This window comes from Magnolia sinica, chromosome 11 (assembly GCF_029962835.1).
Source record: "Magnolia sinica isolate HGM2019 chromosome 11, MsV1, whole genome shotgun sequence".
Taxonomy (NCBI): domain Eukaryota; kingdom Viridiplantae; phylum Streptophyta; class Magnoliopsida; order Magnoliales; family Magnoliaceae; genus Magnolia; species Magnolia sinica.
The window spans coordinates 163,040-178,977 of record NC_080583.1 but is presented as its reverse complement, the minus strand read 5'-3'; the positions used below and the strand labels follow the sequence as shown (position 1 = coordinate 178,977).

General features: G+C 39.5%; 1 protein-coding gene across 2 annotated transcripts in view; it reads right to left on the bottom strand.

Annotated features, from left to right (window-relative positions):
* Window positions 1-3,004: 3,004 nt before the first annotated feature.
* Window positions 3,005-15,938, bottom strand: part of LOC131218487 (uncharacterized) — a 47,881-nt gene continuing 34,947 nt past the window's right edge. For both annotated transcript variants that reach the window (XM_058213040.1, XM_058213041.1), the window contains exons 11-18: window positions 11,138-11,300; window positions 10,870-11,007; window positions 7,180-7,302; window positions 6,957-7,055; window positions 5,940-6,029; window positions 5,662-5,746; window positions 3,669-3,799; window positions 3,005-3,472 (exon numbers count right to left, since the gene is read on the bottom strand). In XM_058213040.1, coding sequence (XP_058069023.1) covers window positions 3,320-3,472; window positions 3,669-3,799; window positions 5,662-5,746; window positions 5,940-6,029; window positions 6,957-7,055; window positions 7,180-7,302; window positions 10,870-11,007; window positions 11,138-11,300 — 982 coding nt within the window. In that variant the 3' untranslated portion in view covers window positions 3,005-3,319. The remainder of the gene's footprint in view (window positions 3,473-3,668; window positions 3,800-5,661; window positions 5,747-5,939; window positions 6,030-6,956; window positions 7,056-7,179; window positions 7,303-10,869; window positions 11,008-11,137; window positions 11,301-15,938) is intronic.

Here is a 15,938-nt window from a genome sequence, read left to right as displayed (position 1 = left end):
TTTTTTGTTCCTTTTTTTGTGCACAATTGAAGAGCTGAAGAAAGATGAAGAAACAGATGCCATGCTCCAGATCCATTTCTGTTGAACTGGTTAAAGGTGTTTGTGCTAAAGGATGTTATCTGATTGAATTTAGAGGCAGTGAATGTTTGATGATACTGCTGTTAGAGGGAGAGTGACTTATTAAAGTTGGTTGCTGCACCCAAGGGAAGGTAAGGGAGGACAATAGCACCATGGATGACCCTTGCCAGATCCAAGCTGCTGGATGCAGTCGGGGTTATCAAAATGTATTGCTTTTTAGAGTTGACGCATTTCTTGATACAAACTATTTCCCATCCGGTTGTGTTTTGGCGCAACCCTAAAACAACTTTTAATGTGATTTGTATTTTTTAAGCATTAGGTGATTTAAAAAAAAAAAAAATTAATTTTTTTGGGTATTTGAGAGAGATTATTCTAGTGAAGATTGTGGTCCACTTGGGCATCTAATTCCCTTCGCTCCTGATTAGAGCTAGGCATCAAGTCGAATCGGACCGAGTTAGAGCTGACCTGACTCGATCTGGTTTTGAAATAGGCCTAACTTGAACTCGACTCAGACTCAGTACCAAGTTCAGCATGCCTAAACCGATCCGAGTCTGCGTCTGGCCTGGACTGATTTGGACCGAGTCCGACCCAGTCAAAAGTACCAAGTCGGAGAGAGGGAGAGAGGGAGAGAGAGAGAGAGAGAGAGAGAGGTGATGGTGGTTGCCGGGCTTGGAAGAGGAGGATGAGGGAGGGAGAGTTTGGGATCGACTAGGGGTCGGGTGTGGCGTATAGGTTAGAGATAATTAGAAATTAGGATTTTTTTAATTTATTATTATATATACTTGAATTCGAGTCGAGTCGAGTCTGACCGGATCGAGTTACTAGGTAACTCGAACTCGACTCGATTTGAGTTCGGATTGGGCGAAGCCTACTCGGTTTAGACTGACTCACCCATTCGGTTTGGGTCGAGTCAGGTCTGAACGAGTTGGACAAGTCAAGTTAGGCGAGTCAAGTTGTCCTGTGCCCAGCTCTACTCATGACTACAAGTACCTGCAGATTTACTGGAAACACCCAAATAGGACATGGGTGTCTTAGTTGTATTTGTCAAAACTGGTCTGCATGCATCAGGACAATAGTGTGATGTTGATATGTTGTTAAAAAAGGGCCTTATTACGTTTTTATCTGTTTAAGTTTATATTCCAAGTTAAGATGTGAATCAACAGACCAATGGTTGGATGACCATACCATGCCTGCCCCCCCTCAATCAGAACAAGAAATAGAGTGGGTTCGGCTAGTGTGACGTAAGAATCAGGACTGATTGAGTCGGTCCAAGTCTAAAACCCATGGTATCAACCCAGTTTAGATGAAGATGTCGTGTTAATGGGGTGAGTCGTTTATTTAGAGAAGGCCAGAAACAGCTTGGCGAGACAACATAAACTTGCATATTCAACAAGCATTGACCTATTTTAAGCTGTTAAATATCCATTAAAACCAATCAATGAGGGGTCTATAATTGTTTGTTATTCCTCATCCAAAGCAATAGGTCAGTAGATGACGAAAAACAAGATTTCTAAAATTAGCCAATCTTGGGTCACTTCCCATTTATCTTTTTTTATTGAGAACCAACCAATCAATTTAGGATCAAAATATTCCCTCTGAATCACAGGTTCTCTACCAATTACACGGCTAAATTCCTAATAAGCACTTCATACAACCCTGTCCAATAACCAATTAATTCCTTTAAAAAAATAAAAATAAAAATAAAAATTCATTAATGCCGCAGCTATCCAAGGTAAAACCTAGCGAGCAAGTGGGACTTCTTGAGTGGTGTACCAGTTGCGTCTCACTGTGATCCCGTGTGGTGACAGGGCACGCATAATTCAATGGCATTCATTGTGCACGACCCACCCTATAGATTCCATGGCACAGAAATTGCACGACCCACCCTATAGATTCTATATGTAAGAATATTGCGATATCAAATGTGAAATGCAGCCACCAGCTCGTCACACCCACCTGATGATTTGAAGACGATGAAACCAACATGATGAGCTGGTTGGATCTCATAGAGGACTGCTGCCGCAGGGCACACCTGATAAACAGTCCAGATCTTGCACACAAGCAGGGAAATAAGCTTGGTGTGGCACTACACTTGGGGCCAGGTAAGTCCCTCCTTTAAACATAGACGGGGAAATTGATTGGTTTGCCATGACACTAAGAAATTACGCACACTAGCGTATATGGCACAAGTAATGCACATCAAGAGCGTTTTGCAGTTTCGTTCTTGCCAGACGGGAGGGATGACAAGATGTACTTGATACTCTGGCAATGTGATGGTTGATATTGAAGCACTTAAAATTGCACACATGTAATACACTAGCTCAATCAAACCATACCCACGTTAGGTAGGCAGGCTTCCAGAACTCAGATTGATTTAGCTCAATCAAACCATCCGATTTGCCTAAACTGACATTAGATAGGCTAGCTTCCAAAATTCAGATCGATCTGGCATTTGTAACTGATTAATAAGCATTTATTTTGGCCCATTGAATTTCACTAGGTGTCCATTAAATATCCAACAATCGACCAGCTAGAAAATGAAATCTATATATTTCCGTTCAAGATCCATCTTAATCTAAGGCCACAGTTTGTATGGGTTAATTTGTACTCGTCAAATATCTACCATGCATAAAATTTCCATGCCTGTGCATAAACCATCTTCTCTGTTAGCAAAGAGCACATTGCTTTAGGTAAGTGATCCAACATGTGACTCACTAATAAAGGTGGGGCTTAAGCTGGCTCATATCAGATGGGGCCTTGCCCTGCACCAACGAGCTCGCAAGCACACTGGGAAATGGAACACACTCCACCCCAATGGAAGAAAAAGAAGGCACAGTAGTTGTTTGAGTCCAATGCAGGCATTCCAAAGCCTCCATTCTTCTGAAGCAACATTAGATGAAAGGAAAATGCGAGCACCCAAAAAACGAAAAGAAAAAGGAAATACTCATCTTTTTTCTGGAAAATACTAATTTACATAGCAATATTGGGAAAGATACATGGCCAGTGTCTAGAAGATGATTCGTACCGAGTTGCACCATCAATACAGCACGAGAACGACTCCATGCATAAAGAGGGCATCACCTGTACTACTAGTTACATGATATATTTCTCGGCAACGTGTTCACCTACTGATAGCAGTGACGCCAGCTATATTGAAATCAGCTGAGGAATAAGTTATGCTCTTTTGTGTGCTTTTTTCTGGTGCTGGTTCCTCACAAGCTCCTCCAGACACTGTAGAAAATCACTTTCGGCGCCCTGAAATTGGATGCTGTTGTTTCATGTGGGCTTTGCTATCATTTCGGATCCTATCAGCATACATGGGCAGGGACACAATTTCGTGAATTTCATTCAGCAAAATGTCCCCTGTGATGTTGTCCTTGATGCTTCGCATTACCTGTTCTCGAGAAGCAGCTTCATCAATGTAGAATCTTTTCTTCCCATTTTTCATGCTATTTATTTAATGTCGATAACTATCAATTTTTATTTTTTATTTCTTTTGAATGGTAACTCAGTGTCAGCATATAAACAAACTATACATGCCTGTGTTCCTGTCATGGGAGAACAAAAACCTCACGAAGAGAAGACATTACCTTCAGGTAGGTGTTGAATTCATTGGGGGTTGCTTTATCCGTCCTGACTCGCATGCATATCCAGTACTGCTGTTCTTGATCCCAAGAGCACTCAATGATCTTCCCTGAATATACTGAGTAGTCTGATACATCTGCAAGTTTAGGCCCATAATTTTTTGAAAGGATGAGATCTTGGGTTACCATAATAATGGCAACGATAGCAATGATGCTGCAAGAGATGGAAGAATGTAGTTTTCACCAGAGGTTTAAAGAACGAACTCTCTTTAATGACATTTCATATAAAACAATGGCCATGAAGATGGAACCAGAAGCCGACTATCATATGAGATCTTGATCTTTTCAGTTTTGCAACATTTACAATTTTTGGCTGCCGGCAAAGTACCAAGATATTACTTGTCCTTCCACCGAAATAAACACCCAAAGCCAATCATTTATTCCAAATAATTCAAATTTAGAGAAGAGTGGATGTCACAGGGTTTATGTACTTAACAGTGCATTCATTTATCATATATAATCACACGATATAATGCTTTCTGCCCACAGAAACTCCAAGCAAGAAAAATGAGCTAGGATTAGGGTAAACGAACATCAAGTTTCCACATCCATACTCTATCAATCTTCTAACGATAAATGTGAATATCCAAACAAATATTTGGGCACATCAGTGACAATTCCAACAGGGCAGTAATTGCTGCTCTAGCAGCATACTGATCAGTGATTCCAAAACAACATCATAACCAAACTTACGAAAAAATAATAATAATAATAATAATTTAAGCACAATACAAGCTTGCATTTATGGACCACATGCAATGAAGAAGAAGAAAAATGCAGATAAGGGAAATAAAAAATAAAATGAATGCATCACAGAAATGAAAGATAAGGGAACAAGACCAGAGGAGTTGTTCACTATTGTCCTTTGCTATCGGCAACATGCCATTGTATAGGCCATCTCATGTTTGGAAATCGGTGGCTTCATTAAAGAGAAATGTGTGGGAAGGGGTGCACTTCCTTTTGGGTAATGGTTCGAAGATAAGGTCTTGGGAGGATATTCGAGTAGGCGAGCTAAACTTGTGTGAGGCACTTCCCCGTCTAGCAAGGCTTTTGATAGAGGGGAATATCTTGGTTGCGAGTCGCTTCAGTATACAAGGGGAGGAGATTATTTGGGCCCCGCTGTGTAGAAGAAATTTAGATGATGCCATGGTCGAGGATATGGTCTCCTTGTTGAAGCTTCTATACAAAGTGCATCCTGTGCTATCAGAGTTGGATTTGTTGTTCTAGCCCTCAGAGAATTCCAGTAAATTCTCAGTTAAATAATTAAATCCTTCTTCAAGATGCTTAGTGGCGAAGGATCTAATGCCAGGGTCATTCAGTCTACTCATGTCTGGTGTTATGGTGCTCCTCTGAAAGTTGCTGCTTTTGCTTGGCTTATGGGTTGCAACAAGGTGTTAACGGTCAATAATCTTCGCAAGCGGAAGATGATCCTTCCAAACATTTGATTAATGTGTTAGTGTTATCACAATGAGGAATCGGTGGACCATCTATTTATTCATTGCTCATTCGTGACAAGGACGTGGGAATGTTTCTTCACTATTCGGAGTGGCATGCGTTTGGCTGAGGTCCATTGGTCAATTCTTCTTGATGCGGCATGGAGGAGGCTCAGGAAAAATAGGGAAAAAAGTTTGGCAATTATCTTTAGTGGCGGGAATCTAGTTCCTATGTCTAGAAAGGAACAATCATTGCTTCAGAAATCGAGAGGAGCAGGTATTGGAGGTTTTTGATAGGGCTAAAAGGCATGTAATGGACTGAGCGGTTGCGTCAAAAGTGCTTGCCCATTTTCCTCTCAGTCGGCATCAGTTATAAATTTCCTTTTTGTGTTTCTTTTGTTTTTTCTTGTATTCATTGGCTGCGGCCTGCTGCAACAAAATTTCACCATTCAAAAACAAAAAATTTAATGTCAGCCAAGATACGAAAAACAAAACAGTTTATCCACCTTTAAAGAAAACTCGGTTCCCCTCCATTAGCCTCCTTTTTCCTCTTTCAAAAAGATAGAGCAACTGACAATTATCATCTCCCACCTGCCAACAAGTGGATCTCTTATATTAGTTGCATGAATAGTTGTCTGGAATATCGAGTCTAGAAACCCAAAAAGTCAACAAGTGAACATGTTTATAGAAAACCCCCAGTCAGTAATATACGGACATTTTTATAGAGAACATAAAATAACAAAAACAACATCGATGAACAACTATAGAAAGTCAATAGAAAAACCTCAAACAGGAAATCAACTGAGTTCATTTCTGGATATTTCCACTTCAGAAGGCCTTCATGGGTGCGGGGAACATATGGATCATCCCAGCCCTGGAAGAAGAGAACTATCAATACAATCTAATGATAGTACACTGTTATTGATCTTCATCCTAAAATCTAATAATGCATTAACTGTACGTTGTTACCTGGTAAGAAGATAGGATCTATGTGATGCATATTCATGTTTTAAGCTTACAGGACTACAAATTTTTTTTTTTTTTTTTAAATAATAATAATAATAAAATTTGTTCAAGAAGGAGATGGATATACAAAGATCCATGAAGGCAATGGATAGGGGTCATTGACACAAACGAGAATCCATGAAACCCGCTTAGCAAGAGAGTCGGTCATACAATTAGCCTCACTAGGAACATGACAAAAACATATTTATGAAGAAAGCACAGTCTAAGGTCATTTACAATAAAGCTGAGACCCCAAGAAACTGTACATTTTCCAAAGGCCAAAAGCTATAGCATTACACAGGTTCCCCTCAACCAAGAAACACCCATCCAACTGATCAGAAAATTCCACACCAGTCTTAATCACCAAAAGTTCCATTCAATTAGAATTTTCCAAACCAACTGGGCCAGAAAATGAGTATTTAAACAAACCATATGGCACCGGGATTGCCCTTGGAACTACCATCAACATTGAGCTTTAACCATCCTGTAGGAGGCATGCAATCTACAGTCTTTTGGAGGGCATTCAAAATTCATCAACAACTGCGGTCTTTATTGACAAAGGAGATCAGCCATGGAGATCCCCTTGAGCACTCCACTGGAGATTATTTATAAACTACAATAGTAAAACATCAAAGGACTGTGTGTACCGTGCACATATTCATTCCCATCTACTTGAAGCAGGGAGATGTAAATGGATTTGTTAACCACCAAAATGGCTTGCCAAAAAAAAATAGGAGCTCATTGTTTCAAAAGGAAGAAATTAAGATGTTCATGGTTTCTTTTAAAACAATAATACCTGAAAAATAAGACCATCTGCTTCATGTGGAAGTTTTGGAATGAATTCCTTTAGAAGCTTCGTAACAGTAGATAGCAACCAGAAATCCTTCCTCCTAACCTGATCAACTCTAAGAAATTAATTTAAAAAACACAATTCTCAAGAAGAAAAAAAGAATCTGATTCCAGTTGGCAACAGATAGGCTAGCACAGCAGAACACATCTATGATTCTCATTCTACCTACCCGGAAAGGTTCCATGTCATATCTGTAATGTGGATTTTTACTTTGAAAAATATTTGAACGTTCATAATTTCGAGGTTCGATCACTTCTTTCTCAAGTAGTTTCCATCTTTCGTAGAAGGGAAGCTGCATCAATATTCAATCATCAAACCTCATGATCTGTATGTAATACACAACATAACATTAAGGTAATAAATAATCAAGACAAACATCTCCTAGAAGGTCACCTTCAAAATGCATGTGAGTTTGGCATAAAAGGAACATTTTATCATCCAACTGGAGCTGGGGCTCAATATTAGAGAAAAAAAGAATGAGAAACAGAAAAAGCATGCTATCGAACAGGGGAATGACAAATAAATGCATCTTTGGCAAGATAAAAGATGCAGAGGAACTCCCAAAGATATCCACTTGTAGCTCTATACATTACCCTGGGCACGCCAAGTTTGCAATATTGCTTTTACTTAAATTTATTTGCTCTGATAATCCTAGGGTCAATTCTTTGCTTGAGCTATGTAACAAGTGCTCGAACAATTAAGGATACAGGATCTAAAAAACTGCAATAATGATCGATTTTCTCTGCCACCACTAGAATCTGAATCAGCGATAAGAATTAGAAAGAAAAAGCTCATGAAGAAATCTTCGCTGTACAGTTCCATTGCCAAGAGAAGTTATTATCTGCAGAGTGTTTCCGAGATAGAGATGCCCTAAAACGGGAATATAAATCATTCTTAAATCTTGATGTCCTAGCAACATCATTTAGATTGCTGCCTTCTAAAACTCCTAAACCAAAATCTGGCCAAAGTTTACCTGCTGCCTTGTAATTATTCAACATTTGCAAGTGCAAAAAGTCAAACTGGTAGTGGTGGGGAAGAAAGCTAGAACCATCATTTAGATTTCTACCTTACTAAAACTCCTAAACCAAAGTCTAGCAAAAGTTTTCCTGCTGCATAGCAATTACTCAACATTTGCAAGTGCAAAAAGTCAAAACTCATATTGGTGGGGAAAGTATTTGATCTGAAACTAGCTTTCGAATCTCGACTGGCACAGCTGCTGGTCGAATGTCGAATGTCAAACAGGAACCATGGTATTTTACTAAGATAAGGAGTTTCACAGTCAGGGAACAACAAAATATTGACAACAAACAAAAGTTGAATAACCCTTGTACCCAACCTTTTCACTCTAAAATATTTAGACACCACTGTTGCAGACATGAATGAAAAACAGCACATGCTGTGGAAGAAATCCAAATAAGAGAATGAAAAAGGAAATATAATGAGGCCTTCAACTGGATAAATAAATAAACCACCTCATGTATCAACTTCAAAAAGACGAGAATTACATTGAAAATGATCTCTTCTTCCTACAACTTATAGGCAAAAGTCAAAAGTAACCATAATCTCTAATTTAGGATCTCAACTGTTGAATGATAGATTCAGGCCATTGATATTAAAACAGTAGAGGGAACTAATGGAGGATGAGAAAGAAATGAGGGTGAAATCATCTCTTGAGCACAAGAACCGCCTCAAGGAAAAAGAAATTAAATGGAGACCACATTCAAGAACACATGACTTAAGGAGGGCAACAAAAGCGTGAATTTTTTTCATAGCATTGTTAGCACCTGAGCTAGGAATAATATAAATTACAATGTCTTAGTACAGATGGTAAAAGGATAAGAGGATAAAAGCCAAGTATGCAACTCAATTGTTCAGTTTTACAAAAATCTGCTAACCGGGCAAAAGGTGGTAGGGGCCGCGGCTGGACAACCTGGTGTTTAGTCAAATTTCTGATGAGGAAGCCGAATTGCTTGAGACTTGAGAGGCTGTTTAGCAGGAGGAAGTTAAAGCAATGGTGGAGTCTTTGGGGAAGGTAAGGCCCGGGATGGCTTCCCTATGGTTTTTTTTTTCAGGTTTTTTGGTAAGTAGATTGTTGTGGGTAGAAGATTTTGGATAGTGCACTTATAGCCCATGAATGCATCGATTCTTGGCACAAGGAAAAGAAGGGTATGTTTGCAAGTTGGATATTGAGAAGACTTATGGCCATGCTGATTGGGACTTCTTGCATACTAGGGCAGTTGGGTTGTGGGCAAAAGTGGACATGATGGATCTAAGAGTACATTCGATTGGTTAAATTCTCCATTTCGGTCAATGGGTCTCCTAAAGGCTTCTTCAAGGAATCAAGAGACATTCGACAGGGAGACCCTCTCTCCTCATTGTTGTTCGTGGTGGTTGTGGAAGCACTCAATAAAAGCTGGGCCTTATTCATGGGTTTAGGGGTGGAGAACGCAGCTCTTCAGATTTCTCATATTCAGTTCGCCAAGGACAACATCCCTTTTTGCAATGTAGATGTAGATATAATGGATAATTTGAGAGAAACTGTGATGTTTTGAAGTAGTTTCGGGATTGAAGGTTAATATTATTTAGAGCAAACTTATTAGGTGTTCGCGTGTCCAAGGAAAAGGTGTTGTGATTGGCGGAGGTTTTTAGGTGTGGCATGGGGTCTTTACCCTCATCATAACTCAGTCTCCCTCTTTGCATTGGTAAACCAACAAAGCACTTGTGGGATAAGGTAATTGAAAGGGTAGAAAGGAAGTTGACAAGATGGCGGAGTCGGTATCTTCGTTGGGTGGCCGACTAACACTAATAAAAGCAGCTCAGTAAAATTCGTCATTGTACTTCATGTCCCATTTTAGGTGTCCAAATCTCTTTTGGATCAGGTTGGAGAGGTTGAGATGGTATTTCTTGGGACAAAGCATTGAAGAGAAGCAAAAATATCACTCATTGAAATGGGAAGAGGTTTTCAAACCATATGGAAGATAACGGATTTGGAAAAGATGATCCTTGCATTGTTGGGAAAATGCTTGTGGATGCTCGAATCAGAAGAGGGGAGCTTGTGGAGAGAGTTTATTGTAAGCAAGTACGGGTGTCAGGAAGGAAGATGGTGGGTAAAGAAATCTTTATTATACTGGGCTTTAGGGGGTAGAAGGCAGTTTCTTGCTTGGCAATTAAGTTTAGGGAGGGGATTTGTTTTCCTCTTGGTGATGGGAAGAGGACGTGTGGCCTGGTGGTGGGAAGAGGTATGCCTCCTCCAACTGGAAACCTTTCTTTTAATTCTCTCAACACATCCTATTTCCAGGGAATCAGTTTCATTTTTTAAACAGCTCAGGAAACAAGTTTGTTCAATCTAAGAAACAATTTTCTTGTTTCTACTAAATGTATTCTAGAATCTTTTCTAGTCACTGTTGCATGTTCTAGGAAGCATGCTTCCCATACAAGTTTTCCCCATAACTATGGTTCCACATTAATTGTTTTGCCCTGTGTGAGTTTCCGCGTGTGCATTAAAGGACCCTGAATTCATCATGTAGACTAGCTAGCAACAACATGAAAAAGCCTGAGTGCTACAAGATGCCCCACGGGAACAAAATCCCTTGACAATCTATTAAATTTGTAGATCTTTAAGAGAAACGCATTTCAACAAGGTTATCTTTGCAAAATTCTTATCTTCTATATGTTAAACAACTAAAAGTCTATCCTAGTTCTAGGAACATAGAACAGAAGAGCCAAAGATCCTTTTCTGCTCATAACTACAAGGATACATCTTTCATTTTGAAAAAAATAAACCCCATGTCAGAAAAATGTAGATTAACTGTAACAAAAGCAACATATAACTTCAATTTACATTTTTTGTATATCTAACCTCTATGATAGACTGCGCATTAAGTGCCATTAGATCATAAATCAGGTATCTTCTCTCCTGCTTCTGTGTAGTAGGTAGGGTGTCGATTACCATCTCACCATCAAGTAATGTTAAATTATGTGTCCTCTCATTTAGACCCTTAAAAACAAAAACACTAGGTCAGCTTATGAGTAGCGCTTGAAGAAAACAAGTCTCAATTTACGACGCTAGGAGGAGGAGGAGGAGGAGATAAGTAACTACCAAAATTCCGCCATGGATGCATACAAACCTCACTTGAATGCTTCATAGGAAACCGCAATTGAACCCTTCGAAAACAAAAATTTCTGTCAATAAGATAACACCCATCCCATGTGATAAGCATCATGTATCGTGTTCCATCAGCTTTCCATGTAGCATAGTAATACCGCTGTCTCAGGAGTTGCAGATTTTCCCTGCATTATGCATTATTACAAAGAAACATGAGAACCAAATTCGAAGTAGATTATTCATCCCGCAATGCCAATTCCACCTTTAATGAGGCAAAAATATGATGAATTACTACTGAAAAAAAAAACACAAATCAATTTTTTTTTATCAACACAGAGACACGGAATCATGCACCAATGTAATACAATATCATAACAAGTCATCATCAGTCACAGACTCACAATGCTAGGCCAAATTGAAATCTTTGTAATAAACAAAAAAGCTTGGTTCCTGATTGAAGATACACTTATAAAAGCTTAGGGACTCCCAAAAAAATTGTCTATTTTTTTCTAATCAAATTAAATAATTTTTTTAAAAAGGAAACCAGATTATACAATGACTAATAATAAAATGCAAAATCCAAATTCTGGAATTTCGGTTGTTAGGCCAAAAGAAAAACATTTCAGTAGCAATTCCATGTGGCACATCACAAAGTGCATTTAAGATCAGGGTGTCAACTAGTTTTCTTTTCTTTTCTTTGTTGAATGATCGAAGTTTATTTAAAAGCAAAGAAACTAGAGAGAGAAATAAAGTCTCAACAGACGAAAGACAAAGGGAGATGAGGAGGAGTCAGCAGCCATTGTTGTCACCCATTGAAACCCTACAAATCCTTGATTCCACATAAATACAAATTGCCAGGGTGTAGACCCCTTTGGCCCAGGCTGTTGCATTCCTAGGAAAATAAAGCAAGACCTTTTCTACCTGTTTAGAAATGTAATAGGAAGTCCTTTTATTATGATCCTTCCATCCTACCCACAGATTCACTAGCTGCCCTTATTTCCATAACGGACTCTTCCTCCTACCCCTGAACTCTGTGTCCCGCGCATCATGAAAACCCCAATAAAACCTGGCATCACTCCAGACGAAAAAGGTAAAAAATCTCTGCCAGAGGGACAAATGTATCAGAAAATCAGTTTGCTTTCATGACTGGGAGGTCTACTGCTGAAGCTATTTTGCTACATAGACAATTGATGGAGAAACATAGGAGAGGAGGATCTTCGCATGGTCTTTATTGACTTAAAGAAAGCATCATGAAAACCCCAATAAAACCTGGCATCACTGCAGACGAAAAAGGTTAAAAATCTCTGCCAGTGAGACAAATGTATTAGAAAATCAGTTTGCTTTCATGACTGGGAGGTCTACTGCTGACGCTATTTTGATACATAGACAATTGATGGAGAAATATAGGAGAGGAGGATCTCCACATGGTCTTTATTGACTTAAAGAAAGCATAGATAGGGTCCCTAGATGACAGTTTTGATTGATGAGAGGGAGGGTGTAAACATAGAGAGATTTATGGAGGGATGCTTTAGAATCTAAATGATTCGAAATTGGTCGGACTAAAACAAAGCATATGGCATGCAATTTTAGTAATAATAAGAGTGAAAATGAGGAATCAGCGCATCTTTCAGTGACCCAAATAATTGATATGATGTGCCCCACTGTCAATGGCCAATGCACAAAAAAAAATTCCTTGATGGAAAAATCCGAACAATTCGAAAGGTGGTATAACCATGGTGTATCGTAAAGGCAGTTACGTAAAGGTAACGGTGACAACTGTTAACATTACGGGGTCGTAAAGGTTGTAACGGCCGTTACAGATAAAATGACCCCTAAAGGCCGTTACAAACCCCGTAACAGCCCGTTACACCCCCCGTAAAGATTGTAATGGCCCCATAACAGCTCATTATGGGGCCGATACAAGTTTTTCAGGATTTTTTTAATAGAGAGAGAGAGAGAGAGAGACCGTAACAACCGTTACAGGGGGCCGTAATGACCATTACAATCTGTATCGTGAAGGTAATGATGGTTACGGCCACCATTACCATTACAGAATACCTTGGGTGTAATTGATAGATGAAAAGACGGCGAAAATAAAAATAAAAATACAACAATGGCTGACACTCAACAAAAAAGTCTGACCAATCCATAGCTAGGATTTCCCAACCTGGGGATTTTTTGTGCATGAGCCATCCAAGTTAAGGCCAATCATTGAAACATGAGACCCACTTTTACAAACTGAAAACCTGAGTGTACTGTATAAATTATCAGCCAGAGCGTTATATAATTTATTATTATTTTTTTGAAAAGTGACGAAGGTATATTAGAAAAATGATCGAAGTACAAAAAAAAGAGGGAAGCTCCCGCTGAGGTAGCGGGAGAAACAACCTCCAAAACAAAACACAAAACAAGCTAAGAAATAGGATAAAACAGGCCCCAGTCGGCTAGGAAATACTGGACTCTCAAAATGATAGAATTCGGGGATTTAGAGGATCCTAGAAAACATCTCCCATTTCTTTCTTCCCATATTGACCACCAAACAGCCAACAGACCCATCCTCCAAGAAATCATGTTCTGTTTTCCCAATTTTGGGCCTAGCCAAGCTTTGATTACGCTGTCGGTAGAGGAAGGGAAGCACCACGCAATGTTGAAGGAGCTGAAAAGAGCGGACCACACTTGACCAAAGAACAGGCAGTGAACGAATAGATGATCTACCGATTCCTCATCAGCCATGCAGCAAAGGCAAATGTTTGTTATATACATGCCCCTCTTCCTTAAATTCTCAACGGTTAAGACTTTCTTCTTTCCGACTAACCAGTCGAAGACCGATATCTTTGGAGGCACTTTGAACTTCCAGATTTTACCGAATATGTGGTTGTCCTTCTCTGGAGAGGATGCGGCTATGGATTGATAGAGAGATTTGACTGTGAATGATTTAGAACTGTCGTGTCTCCATAAGATCTTATCTTTTTGAGTTTTGTCAAGATGGAGGCTGGAAATACAATTGAGGAGACCCGCAAATTCTTCAATCTCCCAATCTTGTAAATTTCTTCTGCAGTTGATGTTCAAAGAACCATTATCCCCATGACTATAATAACAATCAGCCATCATGATAGATCGATTTGGCACAAGATGGAAAATATTAGGGAACTCATCCATCAGGGTGGAGTCCCCCAACCAAATGTCTTCCCAAAAACGAGTTTTGTTTCCATTACCAATGGCGATGCTGATCCCTTTGAGAACCTCCCTTTTGGAGGACAGGATGCCCCTCCAAATGACCGAGGCTTTGTAAACCGAAGATTCTTTGGTCCACCATCCACCCTCTAATTTCCTGTATTTGCTTTTAATAAGGGAGTTCCATAACGAATCATCTTCCGTACCCAACCTCCAAGTCCATTTTCCAAGAAGAGCCGAATTCATGATTTTTAAATCTTTCACCCCTGCGCCCCCTTCATCGATGTGCTTATAGACTTCCTTCCATTCGATCAAATGGATTTTCTTTTCCTCTTTACCATGCCACAGGAAATTTCTTCCAAGTCTTTCCAAAGTTTTCAAAACTGATGCTGGGCATTTATAAACATATATGAAGTATAGCGGAAGGCTAGATAGGGCTGAGTTTATCAACGTGAGCCGACCTCCCAAAGATTCTTCAGTTTACAAGGCCTTGGTAGCGAGATACTTCCCGAACCTTTCTATCACCTTGTCCTAAGAACTTTTTGGAATCTTTCCGATACATAAAGGGAGGCCAACGAAAGTAGAGGGCAGCTTACCTTTAGGGCATTGAAACAATTCAGCAAAACTGTCTATTTCTGCTTCTTCCATATTTGATCCCCAAGATCTTTGACTTAGCTAGGTTGACTTTTAGGCCCGAGACTGCCTCAAAACAAAGGATGATTGAGCAGCTACTATTAAGAATAGGAAAGGAGATAACGGATCGCCTTGTCGTAAACCTCTAGAACCTCTGAAAAAGCCTTTGGGGGGAGCCGTTGAGGAGGACTGAGTAGTGCGCTGACCGAACACATTCCCCTAGACAACTAATCCACTTGATACCAAGGCCCATGCACCCCAACATGTAATTGAGGAAAGACCAGCTGACGTGATCATAAGCTTTTTCGATATCGAGTTTGAACAGGAGACCCTTTGTGCCAAATCTGTGATGCGAATCCAAGCACTCAGCTGCGATAAGGGCGCTGTTAATAATCTGTCTACCAGGGATGAAAGCGCTTTGATTGTCGGATATTATCTTGCCTAAAACTCCTTTTAGCCGATTAGCAAGAACTTTCACTAAAATTTTGTAACGGGGCGCCTATGAGACTAATTGTTCTGAAATCAAATAAGGAGTTCACTCCTGGGGATTTGGGGATGAGAGCTATAAAAGAAGCCCCCAAATCACTAGAAATACAGCCACTATTTTGAAATTCAGTGATAAAATCCATCACATTCAGAGCATTGTATAAATTATAATGGCTCTTTCAAAATTGATTGATTTTAGAATATAAATACTCAAATGCTAGGGTTTAAGGTTTTCAAATCTAATCATATAACAAAGCAACATGGGAAATTTTCTTTAACCAGACTTTCGATCCATCTATGTCGAAGTGCGTGAACATATGAAAGGATTATAACATACTCAATAGCTTATATCAGACATAGTGATTTTCTCTCCGTATATCTCAACCATGACAAATTCAAAATAGAATGACATTTAAAAGAGGAATGTATTCAATGGAACAAGCTTCATATATTGATGTTTTTTTTTTTTTGGTCCCCACCTCTTATTAAGGCAAGACTATTCACTGCGGATGCACATAATCACCCGCAAA